At 42.6% G+C, this 22689-nt stretch overlaps 1 protein-coding gene across 2 annotated transcripts in view; it reads right to left on the bottom strand.

The window, feature by feature from the left end:
• PAK5 (p21 (RAC1) activated kinase 5) overlaps window positions 1–22689 on the bottom strand; it is an 87872-nt gene that overhangs the window by 4377 nt on the left and 60806 nt on the right. For both annotated transcript variants that reach the window (XM_077812053.1, XM_077812054.1), the window contains 4 exons: window positions 17879–18370; window positions 16762–16895; window positions 11980–12106; window positions 588–713 (listed from right to left, as the gene is read on the bottom strand). In XM_077812053.1, coding sequence (XP_077668179.1) covers window positions 588–713; window positions 11980–12106; window positions 16762–16895; window positions 17879–18370 — 879 coding nt within the window. The remainder of the gene's footprint in view (window positions 1–587; window positions 714–11979; window positions 12107–16761; window positions 16896–17878; window positions 18371–22689) is intronic.

Genomic DNA, 22689 nt, shown 5'->3' with positions numbered 1-22689 from the left:
GGAAGGGATGGGGGCAGGGCTGGGGGTGGTACATCTGCGCCAGCCCCACCTTCTGCTCCTTTTGCAGCTGTAGTTCCCGGGGGAACCCTGTGGTCCCGTGGATACCGATTGATATCAGCAGATATCCGTATCCGTGCAGGGCTCCACACGTAATTGCACATGCCTATGTTTGAAAATCAGCCCCCTGGCGTAAGTGTAAAGAGTATTAAAATCCATTCATTAAGGAGAAAATTATGGCAATTCCCTTTAATTATAACACCTAAGCTAAAAATACACATAGAGGGTGCATTGTGTAATATTCTAAACATAAATTCTATTTATTACTGTTTGATCGCACCCCCAGGGAATCATGTTTTATGTCAAGGCACTGCATAATGTCATTTCTGTGAGGTACCGTCTACTGCTACTTTATTGCACCTGCAGTGATTACAATGTACTGCATACTTTTTTACTGTATTAAACATAATCAAAACTATACATATCGACACAGTGAACAATGAAGTCACTTAAAATTGTACTTGTTCTGTGAGGAAGCGGTTGCATCAGCCGGACATTGCAGCCGGGAACAAGGCACTTGTTACGCTTACCTCAGTTCCATAAGGCAGTCTGGATATCACCTCCGGTGCCATCCAGTATGGTGTTCCAACAAGAGATTTCCTTTTCGGAACTTCCTTGGAAACTTGGGCACAGAACCCAAAATCCGATAATTTTATCTAACAATAAATAATTAAATGAAACATCATGAATGGCGAATGGGCACTGTTAGGGAATTACTGTAAGCCTTGTGTGACTACCTCTAAACTACTTAAAATGAAGCTGATTTTGTGCCTTAGAAATTGACAAAGAGTGTAGAATTATAGGCAGAGCTGAGAGCACCACTATTATTAAGGTGGCCTGACACTTCCCATAACTTTCTAGATGCAGCGGTGATAAATGCTTTAAAAGGTTGATCAAATATTACTCTAAGGGGCACACAAAGTGCAGTGTAAAAGTATTTCCTTGTTGTTGGTCAAATCGTCCAAATATATATGACAGCTGCCATCACGACTTGAAACACAGACAGGATGTGAATATCAGAGATCCGTACAGTAGCTCCTTTGGTGTCACGTTCCCTCATATTTACTTGTTGAGTTACGGAAAACACTGTAAAATTTACCAATTTATGAAACACTGTTGTATTTATATCAATTAAGTACCTAGTGAAGAACACAGAACTTTCCTTTACCACCATTGTGACAACTAAATGGCCTTGTTATACTGTATTAAAGAAGTGTGGTATACTGGAATAGAAATAAACATCTCAGTGAGTATACAAAACCCAAAGCTGAGGTCAATATGCCTCTCCAGTCACTATAAACCAGCGGTTCTCAAACTATGGCGGGGAGGAGCCTCCCAAGGGATGCACGGGAATGTGTCAAGGGAGGCACAAACTCTGTGCTTTTTTTTTTTTTTAAAAAGCTCTGGCTGTCAGCCCCAGATGGCTGGGGCTCATGCATAAGGGCTGTGCACACCTGGGAGGCAGGGATAAGGGGGACCGCCCGAGCCCCACCGCCCCGGGGCTGACAATCGGAGCCCTGCCACTTCGGCTCAGGCTCTCCCCCTGCAGCGGAGCTCCTGCTATCAGCCCCAGGATGGCAGCAGCCGCGCAGAAGTAAGGGTGGCAATGGGGTGCTAAGTCTGCTGTGAAAAGCGGTATTGAACATCACTTTTCACATTGTCACTCTTACTTCGGTGCCGCTGTTGCCCAAGTGCTGCCTTCCGAGCTGGGGGCCTGGCCAGCAGCCGCTGCTCTCCACTCTGCCTTCAGAGCTGGGCGGGGGTATATGTACTTGCGGGGTTGGGGGGGGCGTAAGCGACTACAGACACAAAGAAGGGGTACGCAATCAAAGAAGTTTGAGAACCACTGCCATAAACTGGTTTGGTTTGGTTTGGGCTCTTACATTAAGTCAGTATCAACTCACTGACTATCACGATACCCAGACAACCACCTGGTAATGCTGAAAGACATTGAACATTACATCTGAGGCCAGGCTGGGAAAATTAGTTTCCGCATCACTTTTCCACAGTCAGCGTAGATTTCAGACTTGGTTGTCCAACACAAACATGTGGTTGTCTCAACAGTCAGTGTCTTGCCTCACGGTCTGAAGCATTACTGTCACTGTGCCTATCTAAAGACCTTCTCTGCATTCTGCTCGTTTTCTTTTGTGTTGTGCCAGGGTTCCTCTTTTTCTTAGTGTCCCTGAATCTCACCCATGTGCCCACTGAACCTAAAGGAGTTGGGTGCCAAAATCCACTGGAAGTCCTGTAGGTTCCTTTGAAAACTCCAGTCTCTCATGTTTCATTGTACCCTTGCATAGCCTTACACATTCCATGAGCTTATACAGCTCATTGGAAACTTTTCAACTAAATGATTTTTCATTGAAAAATGCCGTCTTGTCAGAACTGAAACGTTTCACAAAAACTTATACCCGGCCATGAAAGTTTCAACAGGATGGTTTCTCAGGTAAAGGGTGGATTTTCTAAAAGGAGAGAGAGCACAAGAGGGAGATGGAAAACCTGATCTGAAAATGGATGTTTTGACCAAGTTGTACTTTGAGGAAACCTTCCAAAGGTTTTGGTTTCATTCGAATGAGGAACAAAAACCAAATTTAGAAACCTCAGAAGTTGTAAAATGGTATCGTCATTTTCTGGACCACTCTAGTTGTGTCTTTGTTTTAATATACATTAAAATGCCACTCACATAACCAATACAAGGCTGGGAGGCAGAACTGATTTTAAATTCAAGTAAAAACCCTAATGCCTAGGTAACATTATGTATATTTGGTTCTCTATTTGTGCTGCCTCCATTTAATATTGAGTGCTCACTGTGGCTCCAGGCACAAATATGGTGGTCTCCCCACAAGCTGCTGGAGAACATCCCTGGGGAGGCTGAAATGCCTCTACGCTTAGGCCCATTCACTCAGTCCTGGAGTGGGTTTTGCTGCACCCATGCCCATGTGGGCTTGTTTTGATTAAGTTCACTGTGGAAAACCCACATGCTACCATGGTGGTATTCTAGGACAATAATAATGACAACAGCATTTCCATCACGAGCAACATATCCTGAAAGGCAACTGATGGGCACAGTCACCTGTGCATTTAATGGTACTGAAGTGTAACTTTTGAGGCAACCCTTACATAAGGCTCTATCTGGCCATGTCTTGATGGACAAAAGAAGTGTCTGGTTTTCAATTTTATTAACTCAAGAATATTAGCTTAACTTAAATGCAAAATCTTCTTAAGAAGTAGGCCAGACAACAACATGGCCAGCTAAGATTCCTTCAGATTAGCTAGCCTGAGTCTTTATAAGCTTTTATATCATGTCAAACTAACTCAACTGAGCTAATGTGATTGAAAACCATATCTTTGTTGCCTGTCAAGACAGGGCCTTTTTCCCCCTCCTCTATACCTGTGTAAAGTGCTCTTAAAGGTAATTTACACTGCAATGGTGTGACGTTCTGTACCTTGGAGGAATACCCTGCACCCCCATGTTCATCCTTATAATATTGTGTGGTATCCAATGCAAAGTTTGTCATGTCAGGTGTCTTCGGAAGGCTCAAGATACACTGAGCATTGTTGTTATAGTAATGTTATAGGTTGTAATTTTACGTATATAGTTATGAGGCTGAAAATGTGTCCTCATGGCTTAAAACAGGCCCAGGTAAAACTCTCCAAGAGCAGAGGGGCAGTTCACAGCTCATCAGAGCATGTATGGAACAAACCCAGCCCAGCCTCACAGGAACAAAAGACACTGGCCTATGCAGCAACAAAGGATCTGTTGGACTCTCGAGTGAGTCACCCCCATTCCTTTGGTCAGTTTGGGACTGTGATGAGGTAATGCTCACCTGACTCTGAAGCATAGAAGAAAGGAAGAAATAACATGATAAAAGGGAGAGACATTTGCCATGCTCTTTCTTTCTCTTCCACCTCCATCTACAGACATCACCACCAAGCGACTGAAGCTCTGATCAAAGGGGAGAGCCTGGCTGAATGGCAACCAGCCAGCTTGTGGTGAGAAGTATCTAAGTTTGTAAGGGCACTGAAAGTGTTAAGATCAGCTTAGAATGCGTTTTGCTTTTATTTCATTTGACCAAATCTGACTTCTTGTGCTTTGACTTATAATCACTTAAAATCTATCTTTGTAGTTAATAAATCTGTTTGTTTATTCTACCTGAAGCAGTGCGTTTGGTTTGAAGCATGTCAGAGACTCCCCTTGGGATAACAAGCCTGGTACATATTAATTTCTTTGTTAAACTGATGAACTCATATAAGCTTGCAGCATCCAGCGGGTATAACTGGACACTGCAAGACGGAGGTTGCTACGGTTGTGACTGGGACTGGAGATATTAGGGTGTCATTCGGTTACACAATTCAAGGAGCAGCTTACATGCTAGAGGCTGTGCGTGAATACCCCAGGAGTCAAGGATTGGAGTGACTTAGCAGATCACCAGTCCAGATAACACCAGGGGAATGTCACAAATGGATAAATAGCCTCTATGGGAGAAGTCATCTCACCTAAGCATGCGTGTGGAAAGGAGGAAACTCACTGAAATCTAGGCCAAAATAGGACTACATGAACGTAAGTGGCATCATCACGCTACCAAACACCTGCAGGAATCTCTCCACTTGAGCTCTGAGGGGTACTTGGTTGGAAATCCTCTCCAAAAGCCTGGCTGGAGAATGTACCATGTAAGAAAATGTCCCTGACACGCCCCATTCTCCCTCTCCCTGGGAACTCTGGCTCCTTAACTGCTTACCTGACTCTAACAGCATGTTGTCCTTCACTGGCTGAGCCTGGAGGAAAGGTGGGATGACAGCTCAAATATGGCTACACTGGCATTCATTCATTGCTTTCCTCCACTCCTGCAGATGGGAAGTTTTGTGGCTGAATTGGGGGGTCCTGTGGCTATGTTCTGCCCTCTGGCTATGTCCAAATTTGCCTTCTTTGACTACACCCTCAGCCTCATCCGCAGGGATGTTCTAAGAGGGCTTAAGGCTATAAAGTCTTCTGATTACCCTCTGCACTCCAGGGGCTTTTTTCTAGTGAAGGTCTCAAATTGCTGCCCTATATTTGACCCATCTGCAAATCAGTTTCTGTTTATGCAACATTTAGCAGTAATGGTCTGTTTTCAAAAATGCATGGCTGAAAATTTATGAAGAGATAAAATGTGCACATTTGTGTGTGTCTGTGCATACATGTGCTGTACAGTATTAAATGCTTGGATATATATTGCCTCTGTTTATAAGAGATGCTGCTTCCATGAAAATAAAACTGTTTACTCAATACTCCTGTTAGTAAGATTGAGTCCGTAAAGCTAAATATGCGGGTTGTTTTCATTTATTGATGGTAGAACCCAATTTTATTGGAAGCTGTTCTGCATTCAGATAATGTCTACTGCTACCCACAGTACAGGGTAATTGCATTTCCTGGACTCACCTTTTGCCTTGCATGTCAGAGATGGAAAACTTTGCACATTAGTCTATTAGAGTTCACTGTAGGCATGTGGCAATTCTCCAAAAAAGGAGTTTAATGTACCCACCCTACACATACCCACACCATATGTAATTTGAAAAGCTGATTTTATCTTTGTTTAGGTGGAGCTATCAAGTGGTTCCGTAAGCTCGCAGGCAAGGTGAAACAATACTACCCAAAAAGAGAAACTGTCATTTATTGCAGTACCAGAAACACAGTAGCATGACTCTGACTTTTTACAGTTTAAATTAATTTCTACCCCATAATGTTGTGTTTATGAGTCAAAGCTACTAAATGACAAGATATTAAAAGATCTGAATTGGTTTTGTAGGACCTGTATTTTTTTTTTAAATGATGTCGCAAAAATGGCAAATATCAACATTTTGCAATATATTAACACGAAATGCTTTGACATTGCATATTCTTAATTGTCAAAGTACCTCACAAGTGATTATAATAATTGTCTATATTTTTCCATTGAAATTTGATGACCAGATCAGTCTCACACTGAGGGTTTAATTCGGTAACACTTTTGCACAGGATTAGTGTTAGAGATGACAATACACAACTTCTTACTGGGCTTCAGTCAAAGTGCTCACTGAACCAAAATGGCAATTTGATACTAACATATAGATCTCATTTACATCTAAATTAGCACAAGTCTGTATACTTATACAAAATGGTGGTAGTGGTGGTGATAATGCTAATAATATACGTTGCAGGTTTTATCTCTACAGGGAAGTTACAATATATGAAGACATGGAGGATACAAGTCCTCTAAATCTTACATCAAAGAGAAAAACTGTCCACCAACTTTGAAAAGTGTTATTTGCCCAGCAAATCAAAAGAATGCAAAACTACCAAAAGCCACTGGTGCTGGACAGAATTCTGTGATGCGGGCAGCAGAAGTCTGTAGCAATGGCTACTGGATGAGTTTTCTATCACATGGGTTGCTTTCATAAATACATCAGCAAGTCAAATTTGGCACATGTCAGAGCTGTATTGAACCCAGGAAAAAAGACAGATTCTTAATCTGATCAGAGAGCATCATGTTCACCTGCTTCTATAGCCACCAGAGCAAGCACGTCCTTCAGTGACTGATCCTGTTGCATTGTTTGATTGAGAACACACACATGAGAAAGACAAGAAACTTCATAAAATAGAAACACTTGTGACAGCAACCAATCTAAGGGAGGTAGCACTTCAAAGAGGAGATGATGACACGTTGTGCAGATTGCTAAGATTTGATTGCTAAGGATGCCGTTTACCACTCAACATGCCTTTCTTCCTACTTGACTAAAACAAAACTTAAAGCAAATCCATCTAGTTACAGTGCAACAATGGTCACCTTATGACATTGCATTTTATCAGCTGATCTTCTATCTCTTCAATGATTTTATGTACAAAAAGAAGAACCTTCTCCTATCCACGCTGCTACAAAGATATAAAGCCCTACTTCCCTCAGATGTAGAAACTGTAAGCTATTCCATTAGTGAATTACAGGCAAGGTTAGAAAAAGCACTTTGGTTCTGCAATTTTATTCCATGCACAGCATGGACAAGTCTAGTCTACCATGTTCTACACAGCACAATAACATTAGTGGATGCTATCCAAGCTGCTAGTAATCTGAAGCAGGAATTTAAGTTTTGAGTATATTCATCTGGAGAGCGAGCCTGATGAACAGCTTAATGCTACTTCAATCCTTTGATCTGAAATAGCCACAATGAAAACCTCTGAACGTTATCTAAAGCCACGTGACTGCAGTTTACAGATGTCAGCTACTTTGGTGCCTTTACTGGTGCAGTAGTTTGTCCTTTGGCTGATAGATAAGGAGGCACATAATTCAGTCAGCAATGAGTATCATCCTTCAGAAGACATTCAAGGAAGGTGCCTCTCAATTGCAGAGTGCAGAGTATGTAACAATTCCAAAATTATTACACCACTGCACATAAGCCTTTCTGCACAGCGACACTATGAGTTTGGGTCTCCCCGTTTAATTGACATACTCTACACCTTCATAGACTCTGCATCAGCTATGATGAGCGGAGGTAGTTCATCACTAGTGTTGCAAAAATGGAAGTCGAAAGACTCCAGGGAGGTGTGTACATTCCGAATGGCTGTGTACAACTTCATGCTGGTGGAAATCTCTTCCATGAAGAGGGTAATAGTACAGACATCAGTGCAAGAGGCCACTGATGGAAAGGAATTATTTCATTCAGTGGCTAGAGTGGTATTTCAAGAACAGTCTGCAGACAGTCCAGCATCATAACTAATATCACTGAAGCATGGGAAAGAAAAGTCACTTATATGTGCTCTATGTGCCAGTACAGCTTCTGGATCTCTTGGTGTCAAAGAACGATAGTAGTTAGGTCGCCTGATACAGATGTTTTGATCCTGGCTGTTCACAACTTTCCAAATATGGAACATATCGATAACATGTGGACTGACACAGACACCATTATTAGCACAGTTGACAGGCGATGCTTCATGTCTGTGCATGCAATTTGTGATGCACTCACTCCTGACGTCTGCAACATACTTCCTGCTGTATGCACATTAACAGGATGTGACTCTGTGTCAACCTTATTTGGCTCTGGGAAAAACTCTGGGTTTAATGTTGTCAAAATAAAGGGAGCTTACCGCTTCAGAGATCTTGCCAAACTGGGGCAGAGTGACAGACAAGCCGCAATTTCTCCAGCAAGGAAGTTGGTACCAATGCTGTATGACCACAGTGAGAAAGAAAAGGAGATCACAGAGACCTGAATTGCTTTTGCCTCAATCTAGCCATCAGGAAGGACAAGCCACCAGCCAAACTCTCACTGTGTCAGGACAGTGTTGAAGAGCAGGTCAAAAGAGCATCCTGGCAAACAAAAATCAGGATATCTTCGCACATAGGGAAACCAGATATTGGATCACCAACATGGATGGAAAAATGTGGATGATGAACTACTTCCTGTATTCTTCAAGGGCCCTATGGCAACTGTGTTTCCACAAAACCTTATTTGTGCCTGTATCAATAGGGATCGCTGCACAATCAAATGCGTCTGTAGTCAGAACAACTTCCCTGCATACAACTGTGTACATGCCAAGGCAATGAAGACTATGGTAACCCACGGACTCTCGACAGATCATAATGATGAACAGGATGATGATAATGATGTGGACTAGAAATGTCATCAGTGCTAATCCGTTTCAATGATACCTGTATGAATTTAATATTAGGTTTTGTTTTAGATTGTTGTTGTGATGCTTTGAGCTCACAACAGAATCCATTTTTATGTCTTGAGATAATACTTAAGAGTCATAAAACTGAATGCAAATATTTCAAAATGGTCAGTTTAACGTGTTGATGGTATCACTGTTTATCCCCGTGTTTATGATAATGGCACCATTTGACAGCTCCACATCATAGTTCCTCTTAAAGTAGACATAATCCACTTTCAAATGACGTACGATGTGTGCAGAGAGGATACATTAAGTCGACCAAATCGGGGGGTGTCTGCCACTCGCCTACCATGTCGGTCTGCAGTTTGTGGTTAAGGAATGAACCTGAACAGCTCTCTGAAGAGTTAAAGAGGAAGCTCAATAAATTGATGCATTGTGCAGACCAGCATCTTATTATCAGTGCTGATTTGTTTTATTTTGGCTTCAATGGAGATGCTATCTTTTCGTGACGGCAGTTGTTTTTTATAAAATCAGACTGTAGAAATAATTATAGGTATTTACAAAACAAAGCAAATAATATCCAAGTTGTCCAAGCTAAACATATTTTTCAGTTTACAGCAAGGAGAAGAGATGAAATAGTGAATAGTTTGGAAGCTCTTTTGTGGGAGTGTAACAGTTTTTGCATATCTATTGCTCATCCGAGTACATACAAAAAAGACGATTTTCTAAAAAAAGATAATTGCACAACATAGCCATGAAGAAATCTGCATTGCAGATAATAAGTACTAGAGTAATGAGCATAATGAGGCATTGTGTGCAGACCCTGGAAGCAGATCAGATGGTATTTCAGCAACACTACTAGAGACAAGACTGAACAACTTTCACATGTATGGAATTTTCTTCCCATTTAATTCTAATGGGAGTGACCTGTACCTACAAAGGGAAGAATATACCCTCTTGGTGGGTGAAGACGATAAAAGGAACCAAATCAGGAGGAATGCTCTTGTAATTAAAGTGCCAGACTGAGGGCTTGTTGACACTAATACGCGGGGTCGATCTAAGATACACAACTTCAGCTACGTGAATAGCGGAGCTGAAGTTGACATACTTAGATCTACTTACCGTGGTGTCTTCACTGCGGTAAGTTGACAGCTGACGCTCTCCCGTTGACTCCGTTTGTGCTTCTCATTCTGGTGGAGTACCAGAGTTGATGGGAGAGCACTCAGAGGTTGATTTATCGCATCTAGACTAGACGCGATAAATTGACCCCTGCTGGATCGATCGCTGCGCGCTGATCCGGCAGGTAGTGTAGACAAGCCTTAAGGGTGAAATCCTGGCTCCACTGAAGTCAATGGGAGTTCTGCTATTGCTTTCAATGGGGCCAGGAGTTCACCTCTGGACTCCAAAGACTCAGGTTCAAGTCCCTGTTCTGCCACAGGCTTCCTGTACGACTTTGGGCATCTGAAAAATGTAGATACCAATTCTCCCTTTGCTCCACCCTTTGTTTGCCTTGTCTATTTAGACTGTATGGTCTGTGGGGCAGGGACTCTTATTACGTGCACGTACAGCACTTAGCACAATGTGGATGCATTTTGCTGCATGAAGCCCTTAAGCACTCCTGTAATACAAAGAATAAGTCAGATATATTGCTCTGCCTGGAATTTGTAGCACAGGATAACCTCTGTGTCAGTATCCCAGTATAATACCAATACCTTACATTTTATCCTAAAGAATCCTTAATATTTTATATGTGGACTGAATAGTTCCCTCCCGGAGGCATGGTTAATAAATGAAAGCCTCAGATATTGTGTAACGGTGATGTGGAGGAGCCATGTGAGGGGGAAAAGGGGTTGCGAGGAATGTCCCCACTCCCACAGCTACCCCTTCCACCAAATGGCATGTCAGTCCGGCTGCATGGAAAAGAGTAGAAAGGGGGTAGCCAGTTAGGTAAGGGAAGGGGCAGGTAGCAGCCATTCTGTGTGGCACATTGCCACCTCCAAATCGACCCTAGTACAGCTGAAAAACGGTTTGGTTACTGCTTCACAGAACAGCACTAAGTCCTTCTCTGGGCCCAGTGATCCCTGTCACAGGCCTTGTCTAGACTAGCAAAGTTCGCTGTTGTTGACAGTGGGTGTCAGTCACAGGTATAGCTGAACCAGTGGGTTAACTGCAAGTGCAGCTCAGAATGAACTGTGTTCAGCTCCCCTAACCCAGTTTCTGAAACAATGCTGTACACAGTTGTATTTGGCTATCCTTTTCTGTCACAATTGTGTATCAAGTCCCAGGCCACCTTTTCTGTGAGGTGTTTATTAAAGAAAAGAACTAGAGTACTAGCTACTGACACATTCAATCTGGCTTCCACAGAGTTTGAGTTCCAGCTTTGTCTTCCATGTTTACCATGTTTACTCTCTATATCCCACACAGACATCAAGTGACTGAATCATATATTGCAAACAAACATATAATTTCACCTACACCTTTCACTAGGAACTATTTTTGGTAGTGGAAGGGTACCTCTATAATGCTGCACGCAACTGTTTTTTAAGAAGGTTGTATAAAAATAAAAGTGAAATATAAAATGAATGATCCATACGCTAACAACCACATGCTACTCCAACATGTGCATCAGCAGGCTACTAGTGCACAATAGTACTCTGTCATGGCTCAGTGCTACACAACAGAGATTTTATATGTTCCTCTAAAACATCTGTGTAAGCTAGTGGGTTGTTTCACCCACCAGGGAAGGGAGTCAGATTCTATGTCCAAGTCCTTTTTATGGCCATTTCCTCTGGGCTTTGTTTATTGTTCATAAATAATGGTCACAAACAAAATAAGTCAACTAAAAATGCTGGTAACACTCCTCCATGGCTTTCCCTGCCTCAGCCAGTCAGGAGAAAGAGGACACCCTCTTCTCAAGTGAGGCCTTTCACCCAGCTTCCTCTGCCTTATGTATTCCACCCCTGAGAAGCTATATGATGGGAAGAAATCTATTAACCCTTTATAGGCTGCAGTGACTTACATTGTCTCAGTCTAGTATTGGCTACTGTTGGAGACAGGATCCTGGACTAGAAGGACTATTGTTCTGATATGCTGTGGCAATTCCTGCATTCATTTGTGGGAAGAGCTGTGAGGCATGGACCTTCTATAGCAGGTGGAGCCAAGATTAGTATATCATGCTTTCAACAGCTGATGTCTGCAACCCTCCATAGGGTTTTCATTAATTTGGTTACAGGATAGTTACATTGATCATTCGGATTGTCACAGTTAAAGATACAGTAGGAGTGAAAATGTTAAACGCTCACCCTTCCATCGCTCGTGAGAAGTATAGAGTCACTTTTTATATCGCGGTGAATAACCCCTTGATTGTGCAGGTAGGACAGCGCTCTCAGTACAGACAGACAAACTGTAGCTATCTGCTCTTCATTCATTCTAAAGGCAAGAAGGCAAGGCGTGAGGACACATGTAAAAAGAGAGGAAGAATAAACTACGGAAGAAACAGATAAGGACATGGGCCAGCACCTTTGCTGATGTAAGCTGGCACAGCCCCATTCAAGTCATTATGCAGTAGTGATAGACAGCAGCCAAGTCTCTCAAAGGAACTGATCAAGCCCAAATTTGCCGCCCCATCTGCTTCTCATTCTAAGATGTCCTTCCCTCTCAGGACTGTTTATTGCTCTCTGTCCTTGCCAAGGTCAAAGTCACAGACTCTGTCCACTAGACAGCCATATATAGAAACTAGGCTCACCAGAATTACAATAGAAAAATCACACTGAACTCTTTCCAGGGAGCTCCAGCCAATGTGACATGGTGGCATGGGTTGGAAGTTTTTTCCTCTGGGTCAGCTCCTAAATGATGATGTCGCTCTTGGAGAGAAGGAGAGGTTAGGAGGCCTGAAGAACAATCTCATATCCTCTCCCTCAAGAGCCACTGGTCACTCCGTGTTGGTCCCCCGCTGCACAGGACTCTATGTAGTTAACTGTCACTGGATCAGAAACTTTGTTTTCATGTTCACAGACTAATAACTTTGTTGTGAAACAGTTCAGGTTGCTCTACATGACACAAAAATCACAACAGCACAGAGATGAAAAGTTAAACTACCCAACAGTACATACCCACTGCTCCTCAAATCACAGGCCTGCACCTTACCAACTCAACTACTCAACACTACAGATCACGCACAACAACCTTAACTCTGCCCCAGATGTCCTGGAGCTGCTAGGACCTCTGAAAGCTGGAGGAGTTTCAGCCCTCCCAGGTGACCCCAACGGCAGTAGATGGTACTGCAGCCACAGCTGCCTAAAGATGCTCCAGCACCACTCTTGACAGCAGGTGGTAAGTCACTCTGAAGAACGGTAACTACATGACAGACAGTGTATACAGTCTGACTGAGAGTGGGATGATATCGGTGGCGCTAAGCACCACCAGTCCCAAATGACCAGGAACCCCTGCCTTGCAACAAATAAAACACTGAGATGTGGAAATAATCTCGAGACGCAGAGCCTTCATTCTGCCTTTAAAGTGTGCTTCTGTTCTGAAAAGTGACGGTGCAAAAATGACACCTCCTTGCTGAACAGACTGCTCCCTGCGCAGTGTCCAAGTCATCTCGCTGGACTTCAATAACAGAAGTAAAATTTTACCTTTTTTTGCAACTCTTAGTCTTGCAGAGTCAACACAGAGAAGAAAGTCAACTGGCTTGTCTTCTTTTCTGGGCACTCTCAACTTTTACTAAGTTCCAATCAGTTACATCTGTGCAAATTCATTTATGCCGGTGAGGCTACAGAGGTCATCCTAGTGGGTATGAAGACAATGGGGCTGCACAGGTGTAACTGTAAATTTCCTAATTTTACCAACAGGTCACTTGTTACTGGTGATAATGTGTGAGAAGGAAATAGTTTGACTCTCAGATCACATGTTGAGTTAGCAGGGCTGGGAGCCGTCTTACTTGTAAATAAAGTAAATTTTATCTGCAAATCACTGACAAATGACAAACAGGGAATGCTTTAATGCCACTTTGATAGTCACTTACCAGAGCAGCACTGCACTTTTGTTTCTTTAAAAAATGGAGCAGGTATACTTTTTGGAAATTTAAGCATGAGGAAAAATTTTGAAAACGAAGTAGGTGTGCGGCATTAAATACATGTAATGTATAGCGCAATGTAATGTATTTAGTTAGTCAATTTCCTGTTCTGAAGAAACTGAAGTTCGTTCATATGCAGTAAGTCCAATAGTTTCAAGAAGGACAAATCACTACTGGGATGGAATCATGAAATAGAATGAGCAAGGGAAATGATTCTTGGATTTCAGAGCAAATCTGTGGATTCCCATCCTGTGTGCAATTATGTAGGGGTTATTTCCATTGCTCTGATGTACATTACAAATAAACATTTAATATGATATTTCAAGAAGGGCCTCATAAATCATATGATAAGACATACTTATCCAGTCATCATTTACAAAAACATATGCATTGGAAAAGAAGCCTGTCACATTGCTATACCATCGTTATAATGATGACATTGAAGGGAGTTAGTGAACTGTAAGCCATTCTATCAGTTGCTCTTTCACATCAGCCTTCATCCACAGAACATCCCGTGGCAGGCGTTCAATGAGAGATGTAGAAACAATCCATAGTTCAGCTGTGACTCACCACGCGCCTTACGCTTTAGAAGAGCCAGTAAAGAGCATGATTCCTGTCTTGCTGGCCAAAGCTCCCTCTATTACACCAAGGAGACTTCTGCTTTCACGCTGCTATGGAAATGTTACAACCTTTCAGCAAAATTGTTGAGGGAAGGTCAGAAAAAGTAAAAAAGATTAAGGAATGACTCTTGTGGTTGCAAAAAACGATGACGGCTCTTAAGTAGCCATTTTCTGTAAATATCTGTTTGCCATTAAATTCCTGTCAAAGGTATTTGGCAGAGTGGTTTTGAAGTTTTGGGGCGGGCAGCGTAGTTAACAAATGACTTACAATGGCTGTGATTTTTTTGCACATCAGTTGAGGCAACACTTAAAAAATAAGTATCTATTTTACAATACCTATTTAGCCGTGACCTGAACATGTCATTAAATTGTTAGATAACTTTTGTGACTGAATTGCTATTCGTTGCTAAACTGGGAGTCCTCTTCTTTGTGTATAGCTAAATTTCCTCCACATAGATGTGCTAGTTGTGTGGTTTCGATTCAAGGAGAAAGGCATTTTGCTGGTTAAATGTAAAACACTTTTCTCCTGCCTACCTTCTTCCTGCGTGCTGGAAAAAAGGTGGGTGGCAAACAGAGGGAATATGTTACACAAAATCAAATCTGTCCATTCAGAAGGCAAGCTGGAAGACAGGCATAAAGTCAGGAGCTCCATGTAACCTTTGGTACTTGTTTAATTATGTTGATTAGGGGGTGTGCTATTTTTGTAACTGAAATAAGCATACCAGTCCAACCCCTGAAGTTGGTGCAGTTATAGAGGCATGAAGGTTCTTACCCCAGTATATCTTATTTTCCTTTCTGAATGGGAATAGCTACACCAGCACATTTATACACTAGGGGGTATTGTACCACTTTAGCTATACCAGAGAAAGAATTCCTAACAGTAAGAACCTACGTTGCCACTGGTTTAGTTTTCTCTTAACCTGTAGCTGCCTACAGCAGGGTTTACCGCATCTTGCTCAGATACAGCTAGTAAAGAATACTACTAGAGACAGGATACTGGGCTGGATGGAAGACTGCTCTGATCCTACATCCCTTTCTCCACAATAGTTGAATGAGCAGAGTTATCGCCTCTGGCTGAAGGGCCAAAATATGGCTGGTGCCAACACAGGTGCTTTGTGGGTCAGAGGGCTCAGGAGGCTCTTTTCCTCTCAGGGGTCTCATGAAGGAGGTAGCCATAAAACAACAGCCTGCACTCTACAATGCAAAGTGAAGGGGGAAAGGACATCTTCTGTCGATGGACACGTAGAGCAAGTCATGGCTGTGCAGGCTGGGGGGAGGCCAGGGGAGGAAGGCCAGCCCTGGGAGGAGCTCACCGTAAACTTTTGCAACGAGGTAACAGTGGCTGCCAATAGTATGCTGTTGTCCAGCACCTCTGGAGGTGTTTTGCTTACTCCTGTGTCATGCAGGCATAATGGCTCCAGCCAACATCATTCATGTGGTACACTGACACCACCTCCCCTCCCTAATATAGCTCTGGCTCTGAGGTGACATTCTGGCCCAGCTGAAGTCCAGGGGAGTTTTGTCATGGACTTCAGTGGAGTCAGGCTTTCTTCACAGAAGTGGCAATTCAGCCTCAAAGTTCTGGATTTGTATGGGGACAAGAAAAAACAGCGGGGAGAGAGGGGGAAGAAAAAACAAGAGAGAAGGGGACTGGGCGGGATTTCACTCTAACAGAATATATACATTTATATTAGTAAGTGTTGCAAATCATTCTCTCCATCACCTTTCTGCTAACACCCAAGTTAACATTTCCGTATTTCCCTTGGAATGGTTGGTGAGACACCCCTCATTCCTATGGAGTTCCCTGTGTTCTTTTAGGTGTTAGCTACACAGTTATTGTATGAGAAACACAGAACCCCAACCTTAGCAGATCAAAAAGGACTTTCTATTCACCCTTAAAGAGAGTTGATCAGTATAAAGGTAGAAAAATGGACCTGTTGCATACTGAGCAGAGCTGGGCATTTTCAGTTATTTTAACTGGCTTCTAGACTTCTTTGACAGAAACAGGTTTTTGGGTTTTTTTAGATTAAATGCATAGTAAAGTTCTCATAGTTTTTGCATTTTGTCAGGAGTATGAATTTATTACATTACAGACCTGTCCGCTTTTAGACAGACGCTGAAAATACCAAACCATGTTTAAATCACTCATCAGTTTCCACTGACTCACTGAGTGCTTAAGCTGGGACAAAGCAGGCATGGATTGCACTCAGTCCCACTTTTGCTAACGCTTCCCCCCTTTCTATAAACTGACAGTGGCAGTAAGCATGAGCAAGACAAAGCCAGATATTCCTTCTTGCCCTAGTAGAAGCACAGGATTTACTGCACCTTTGAAAGAATAGGTGCCTTCAACACTAAAACAGTGTACAGATGATGCTAACCAAACATACCTTGTATGCGTCACTATGTCCGTCAAAGCACCACCTTCCAGAAACTCCATAACAACCCAGAGCTCATCATTCACAAGATAGCTGTTGTACATGTCAACCACATTTTCATGATGGTAATCCCTCATTATTACAACCTAAGCAAAAGACAAAGAGTGCATGAGTTACTGGAAACGTTTTGACTCTGAACCATTCTTCTTTTACCTCTGCACTCAAGAAATGTTATGGTGTAACACCCTTGCTAAATCCTTGTGCCTAATTACACCACAAAATGTTTTTCTAACAAATATATTTACATGTTTTCCTGTAAATCATTTCTGAAAGATGGAGGAAGTATCCTTTCTAAATCATATTTGGTGGATAACAGCTTTCTTTTGAATATAAAAACAGGAATGGTTCTTTCTTTTTTTGCCTGTTGCTTGTCCTTTTAGTACAACAGAGATTGTATCAAATCAGTCAAGCAAAGCCTTCTTCATGGTGCCACCAAAGTCAACATGCAGAGAGTTAAAAACACCCTAATAATATATAGCTCATTTGTGACCCAGCTAAAGCAGCAATTGGGGTCATAAGGCATTCATTCCCTTTTGCCCCTGCACTGCTACCCACACCCCAGGTAACAGTGAAGAGCAACCCTAACCTTGCTGCTGAGCAGGAGTGGGCACAATAAGGCAGGGAATGGGCAAAGCCTTGGCTGCATTGGGGTGTCAAGGAACATATGCTGGGACAGATTACAGACCCGACCTCCCTTCCCAGAGCAGCGGGGAACCAGGCGACTGACTCAGAGCATCTCCAGCTTCAGGGCAACAATGCTGGGCTCCCGGCAAAGCTATGACTAAGCCCATAGTGAGATATTTAAAGGAAAGGCAGAATAGAAAATAAAATGAAGTTTTAGATTTGTTTACAAAAGTGACAAATATTCGGCTTGATGGTCGGTTTATCACCTGCCCATAGTAAGGGGCCACCCAAAATGGAGACTGTGACTCAGGAAGTTACAACTGAACTCATCACCCCCACCTTAGGAGGCTAAAGCCTTATCCACTGGGCACTGAGGGGATTTCCGTTTTGTTCCTCTCTGTGATCAGTAACCTGCAAAATTGTCCCCTCGTCCAAAATGGCTTACCTCATTGAAGAGTAATTCTCTTCTCTGCTGTTTCCTGAGATCCATTTTCTTCACTGCGACTTGCTTTCCAGTGTGCTTCTCAGTGGCAATGCAAACGATCCCCGTGGAGCCTTCTCCTATTTTGATAAAGTTGTCCAAGTATTCCCTGGGGTCGCCGGGACTGACAACAAGCTGAAGGGCAGCTCTGAACTGTTCATGTGACACCCTGGAGGGCTGCTGATCGGAGGATGAACCCCAGCTAGGTGGGGGATAAGCACCTGACGTGATACTTGGGGAGCTTGGGTAAGAAGCCGTGGAAATATAAGGAGAGCTTGACTGGAGGGCAGGCTGGTGATAATGAGAAGCTTTGTGATAGACTGAAGGATACTGGAAGCTACTACCTGAATAGCTAACTTTGCTTTGACTTTGAGGTAGCTTTGTTGGGCCTCTAGGGTAGGTATCTGATCCAGATAGTGGTGGGCTAACTACCATCTGTGCTCGATCGTAATCCACCTGCAAAAATTAAAACAAGGCAAAGTTAACATGTTGTATTCAGCATTGATCAATGGCTGAAAATAATTGCAGATATTATGAGCATTCTAAACCTTATGTTATCAATGAAGTCAGACCTCAATTCCTCAGTACCACAGTGTGGCCACCTCCACCGTGATTTCTCATTTCTGAGATCCCTACTTGGTTTTCCAACTTTCTCTTTTTGTGCACATTTAGTAAAAGAAAGCTCTAATCACAGACCCACTTGACACTCCCATTCCTCACCCCCTGCTTGGTTCTCAGCATGTTTCACTCTCTGGGCCACCAGGAGGAACTCCAAGGATCACTGATGGTCCATAGACTGCCGAGGCAATAAGTAAAAATCCCTATTGCTTTATTTATTATAGTCTTTAGGACTAGTGGAGCAGAAACCATCTGTTTATACCCAGTATCATGACTTCCCGTACAGATGGTATAATTTTGAGGGGAAGTGTCCTCTACGACCTAAATATGTGTTCCTTTTAAAGTGACACTCTGGTACCCTCTTGCTGAGAATAGAGTTTTTTTTTTTAAAATCACCCGTTTGGTGCATTCTGATCACAATAAAAATGTAGATTTTAGGACCTTTAGATCATCTAGTTGGATCTCCTGGGTATCACGGGCCGAAGAATTTCACCCATTTACCCCTATATTGAGCCAAATAACTTGTGTTTGATTAGAATATACCTTCCAGGCATCCAAGTCTTGATCTAGTGGCTCACCACTTCCCTTGGTGGTTTGGGTCAGTGGTTAGTCGCCCTCACAGTTAAAAATTTGGGTCTTATTTCTAATGTGAATTTGTCTGGTTTCAACTTCCAGCCGTTGGTCCTTGTACCTATATGCTGCAAACAAGTCACCTCTCAATCTTCTTTTTGATAAGATAAACAGATTGAGCTCCTTAAGTCTCTTGCTGTGTTAGCTCCTCCCTTCTCCAGCCACCCTCTTCCCCTTTTTTCTCTACAGCAGCTGGAAAGAGATATTGAGCTTGATTTTCCCTTTGCTTTCACAAGAGTAACACAGGAGGAGCAAGTGAATGTAAAGCTACCTTTGTTTCCCAATCAGTTTCAGTGCTGAGGAGAGCTCACCAGGGTTGGAAATCAAGCCCTAGTTCCTGAATCCTGCAAAGCGCACCGTTAATGGACAGGACCATAAAGACATCACACAGGGCAGCCAATGTATGGACCCTCACCTGGTCAGCAGAGGTGCAAAGAACAAACAGGACATGCAGGAACTGTGACAGAAACTTTAGATGGCAATACACGGTGCACAGTGCAACAGTTCTGACAGGCACCATATCTGTTCACAACACAATGGGTGCATTGGCAGTAATTACTGTGCTCAGGAGCACTGGAAAGACTTGTGTGTAGCTGCCATCCAGCATCCATTACCCAGCTGATGTCTGTGCCACACTGTCATCCTTACTGCCATGCTAACACCAATTTACCTGCATCACAACCTGTTAAGAGCGGAGGCAAAGAGATGCACAGAGGAAGCCATTTGCAATGCACAACAAGTTTTATAGGTCCAGGAGCTATGCTACATATTCTTGACCACAATCTCCTGGTACCTGGACTATTAACTATTTACATATATACAGATACAGACCACTCCTAGAATGAAACCAGGACTGACTGGGAGCTGGAAAGTTGTTCCCACTCCAATGGTCTGGGTGATAAGGCCCTGCTAGCATTGGTTGTACTCCTGTGCAATGTGACAATGTGGCCAAATGACTGCCACTATTGAAGGGAGTGGGGGCTGGCAGCATAGACAGACGTATTTCGATTGGCTAGATCCCAGTCACATGCAGGGCAAACTGGACCCGGCCACCAGCTTAAAATTTCTTCCACTGATGGCCCACCTCTCACCATTTCTAGTTACCTGCCCTTTCCTACGGATTGTGGAGAAGACACTTCCCTAACGGCTCCGTGTAGATAGACCACTGCACACCAGCACTGGTCCTAGCTTCCTACAACAGCACCGAAGAAGGAATGTAGGGTTATGTGGCTCAAATGACAATGGTGCATTCATTTCAAATGCCTTGCTTATACGATTCACACACTATAATTCTTCAGGGTCTTCCTTACAATTCCCCAAAACTGGTATTGCACCTATTGTTCTTCCCAATAATCTGAGCATCGTTATAACGGGCAAATGCTACAATAGATTAAACAGACAATAAGCAGAAACCATGAAAGTTCAAACTAAGGGGTGCGGGGGAGCGTAGTGATTACGTGAGCCTATAACCTATCTGAAATGGGTGTTTGGTCTTCATCGTTTTCAAAGCGGGCTTCCTTCAAGCAAGACAGAATGAGCAACAAGGAGACTAATTTAATTTCTTTAATGATTCTCCAGAATGACAAACTACTTAACTGCAGTGTCATACAACCCCTAATTTTCCTTTGAAATCAGAGACAATCTGGGAAGAAATTATCTCAATAGGAGGCTTTAAAAAACCCCACAAGTGTCAGCATTATTCCTTTGATGGAAAAACAACTAACACATGCCCTATTTCCACTTAAAACTTCCTTTGCCTTAAAGTGTTTTCAAGCTTCTTCTCTGTAAAATAAATGAATTTTTTACATTCTCAGACAAGATGTTTGCTCATCCATACCTCTAGTCAAACCCAAAAGGTATGGGCAAAAATACATGTAGCAATTTTTTGGAAATGAATCTCTGTTTACAACATAGCAAAAATAGCCCATGACAATGTGTGTAACATCTCTGAGGAGGGTGCGGGGTGCAGAGACAGAGGCTCATGATGTAGCACAATTACAAATAATTACACCTATGAATTCATTTAATCAATCAAATCCACTGGCGGTGCACCAGGGTGGACAGGGCATAAAACTCTACACAGCTCTCGGTGGCTACTATTACTGCTGGCTGTCAGCCAGGAGTCCCCTGATCCGTGTTAGTTAAGTGCACATTAATCTGAATTTGGCAGCGTAATCAAGGACCCAACTGAACTGTGAAATTGAATTCTGCAGTGGAACATCATTTGACCATTTTATGCTACGGCTGAAAAAAGAAAAAAAAAAAACAACCCACTACCGCAGCATCAATTTATCACTGTTGCCTGCTGCACGGGAGAGAAGGAGTTTGTAGCCGAACTCTACTCAGTGGGGGAAAGAAACCTCGACGTGCCAAATTATATCAGTGTTTTGCAACATTCTGTGTAAGACACTTGCCCATCTTTTCATGCAGCTTCGAATGGGAGGAGGGTTTGCACGCTCTCAAAGGGCTGCTTAAATATTCCTCTTTGAAACGTGAAACTGAGACATCTTCTTTAACATAAAAAGAACAGGAGGACTTGTGGCACCTTAGAGACTAACAAATTTATTTGAGCATAAGCTTTCATAAGCTACATTGCATCCGATGTAGCTCATGAAAGCTTATGCTCAAATAAATTTGTTAGCCTCTAAGGTGCCACAAGTCCTCCTGTTCTTTTTACGGATACAGACTAACACGGCTGCTACCCTGAAACCTTTAACATGACTCTTTTGAGTCGTCGCAACCAATAATATGCAGCATGCACAAAAACACCAGACAGCATCATACTTAAAGTAGCAGCTTCCTGAGAGAAGATTTTTATACAAGGTAAAGATACAAATAATTATAGGAGTGGATCCATTTGATCCATCAAGCAAAGTTTTCTATAAACTGCAAAGGCTTAGAGACCACTAGGGACTCTGCTGTTGCCAATCTAATTAATGCGCAAGGTGCCCAGATACTCTGGTGATGGGAGCACCTTACACATTTAGATCAATGCATACATATAAGTCAATTATTTGAAATTTAAACTTAAGGATGGGATGGGTTTTCAGAATTTTAAAATGAAAATTAATCAGTTCAGCAAAACTCCTGAAAAATACAGTGTACTTGCGAATACATTTTGTAGCATTTGATAACCTGGCTTACAATACCATTCAAAACCATTCATTTCTGGAATACAATGAAATGTAACAAAAATACACAGGGAAAAGCCATTAAATCAACTAACTTCTCATTATTAGCCACATCGTAATACAGTTCCTCCCATCACTGCACAATTGAACAGATACTATTTCATTAATGCTTCTATTTATATTATGGTATTCAATTAGCTTCCCAAAGGAAACCCTTTAAAAGACCATAAAAAAACCTCAGCACAGGCCTCATTAAAGATCAGGTCAACAGGGCAGATTAGGTTCTGACATGAAATCCATCAAGGCGCTGCACTGTAATGGAACACGCGTCTGCTGCTGTGCGGGTTGGTTCACTGCCTCACAATGCTACTCAAATGTGTGCGTGCTCATTTCAGC

Source organism: Eretmochelys imbricata, chromosome 3 (assembly GCF_965152235.1).
Source record: "Eretmochelys imbricata isolate rEreImb1 chromosome 3, rEreImb1.hap1, whole genome shotgun sequence".
Taxonomy (NCBI): domain Eukaryota; kingdom Metazoa; phylum Chordata; order Testudines; family Cheloniidae; genus Eretmochelys; species Eretmochelys imbricata.
This window is presented reverse-complemented; position numbering and strand designations above follow the sequence as displayed.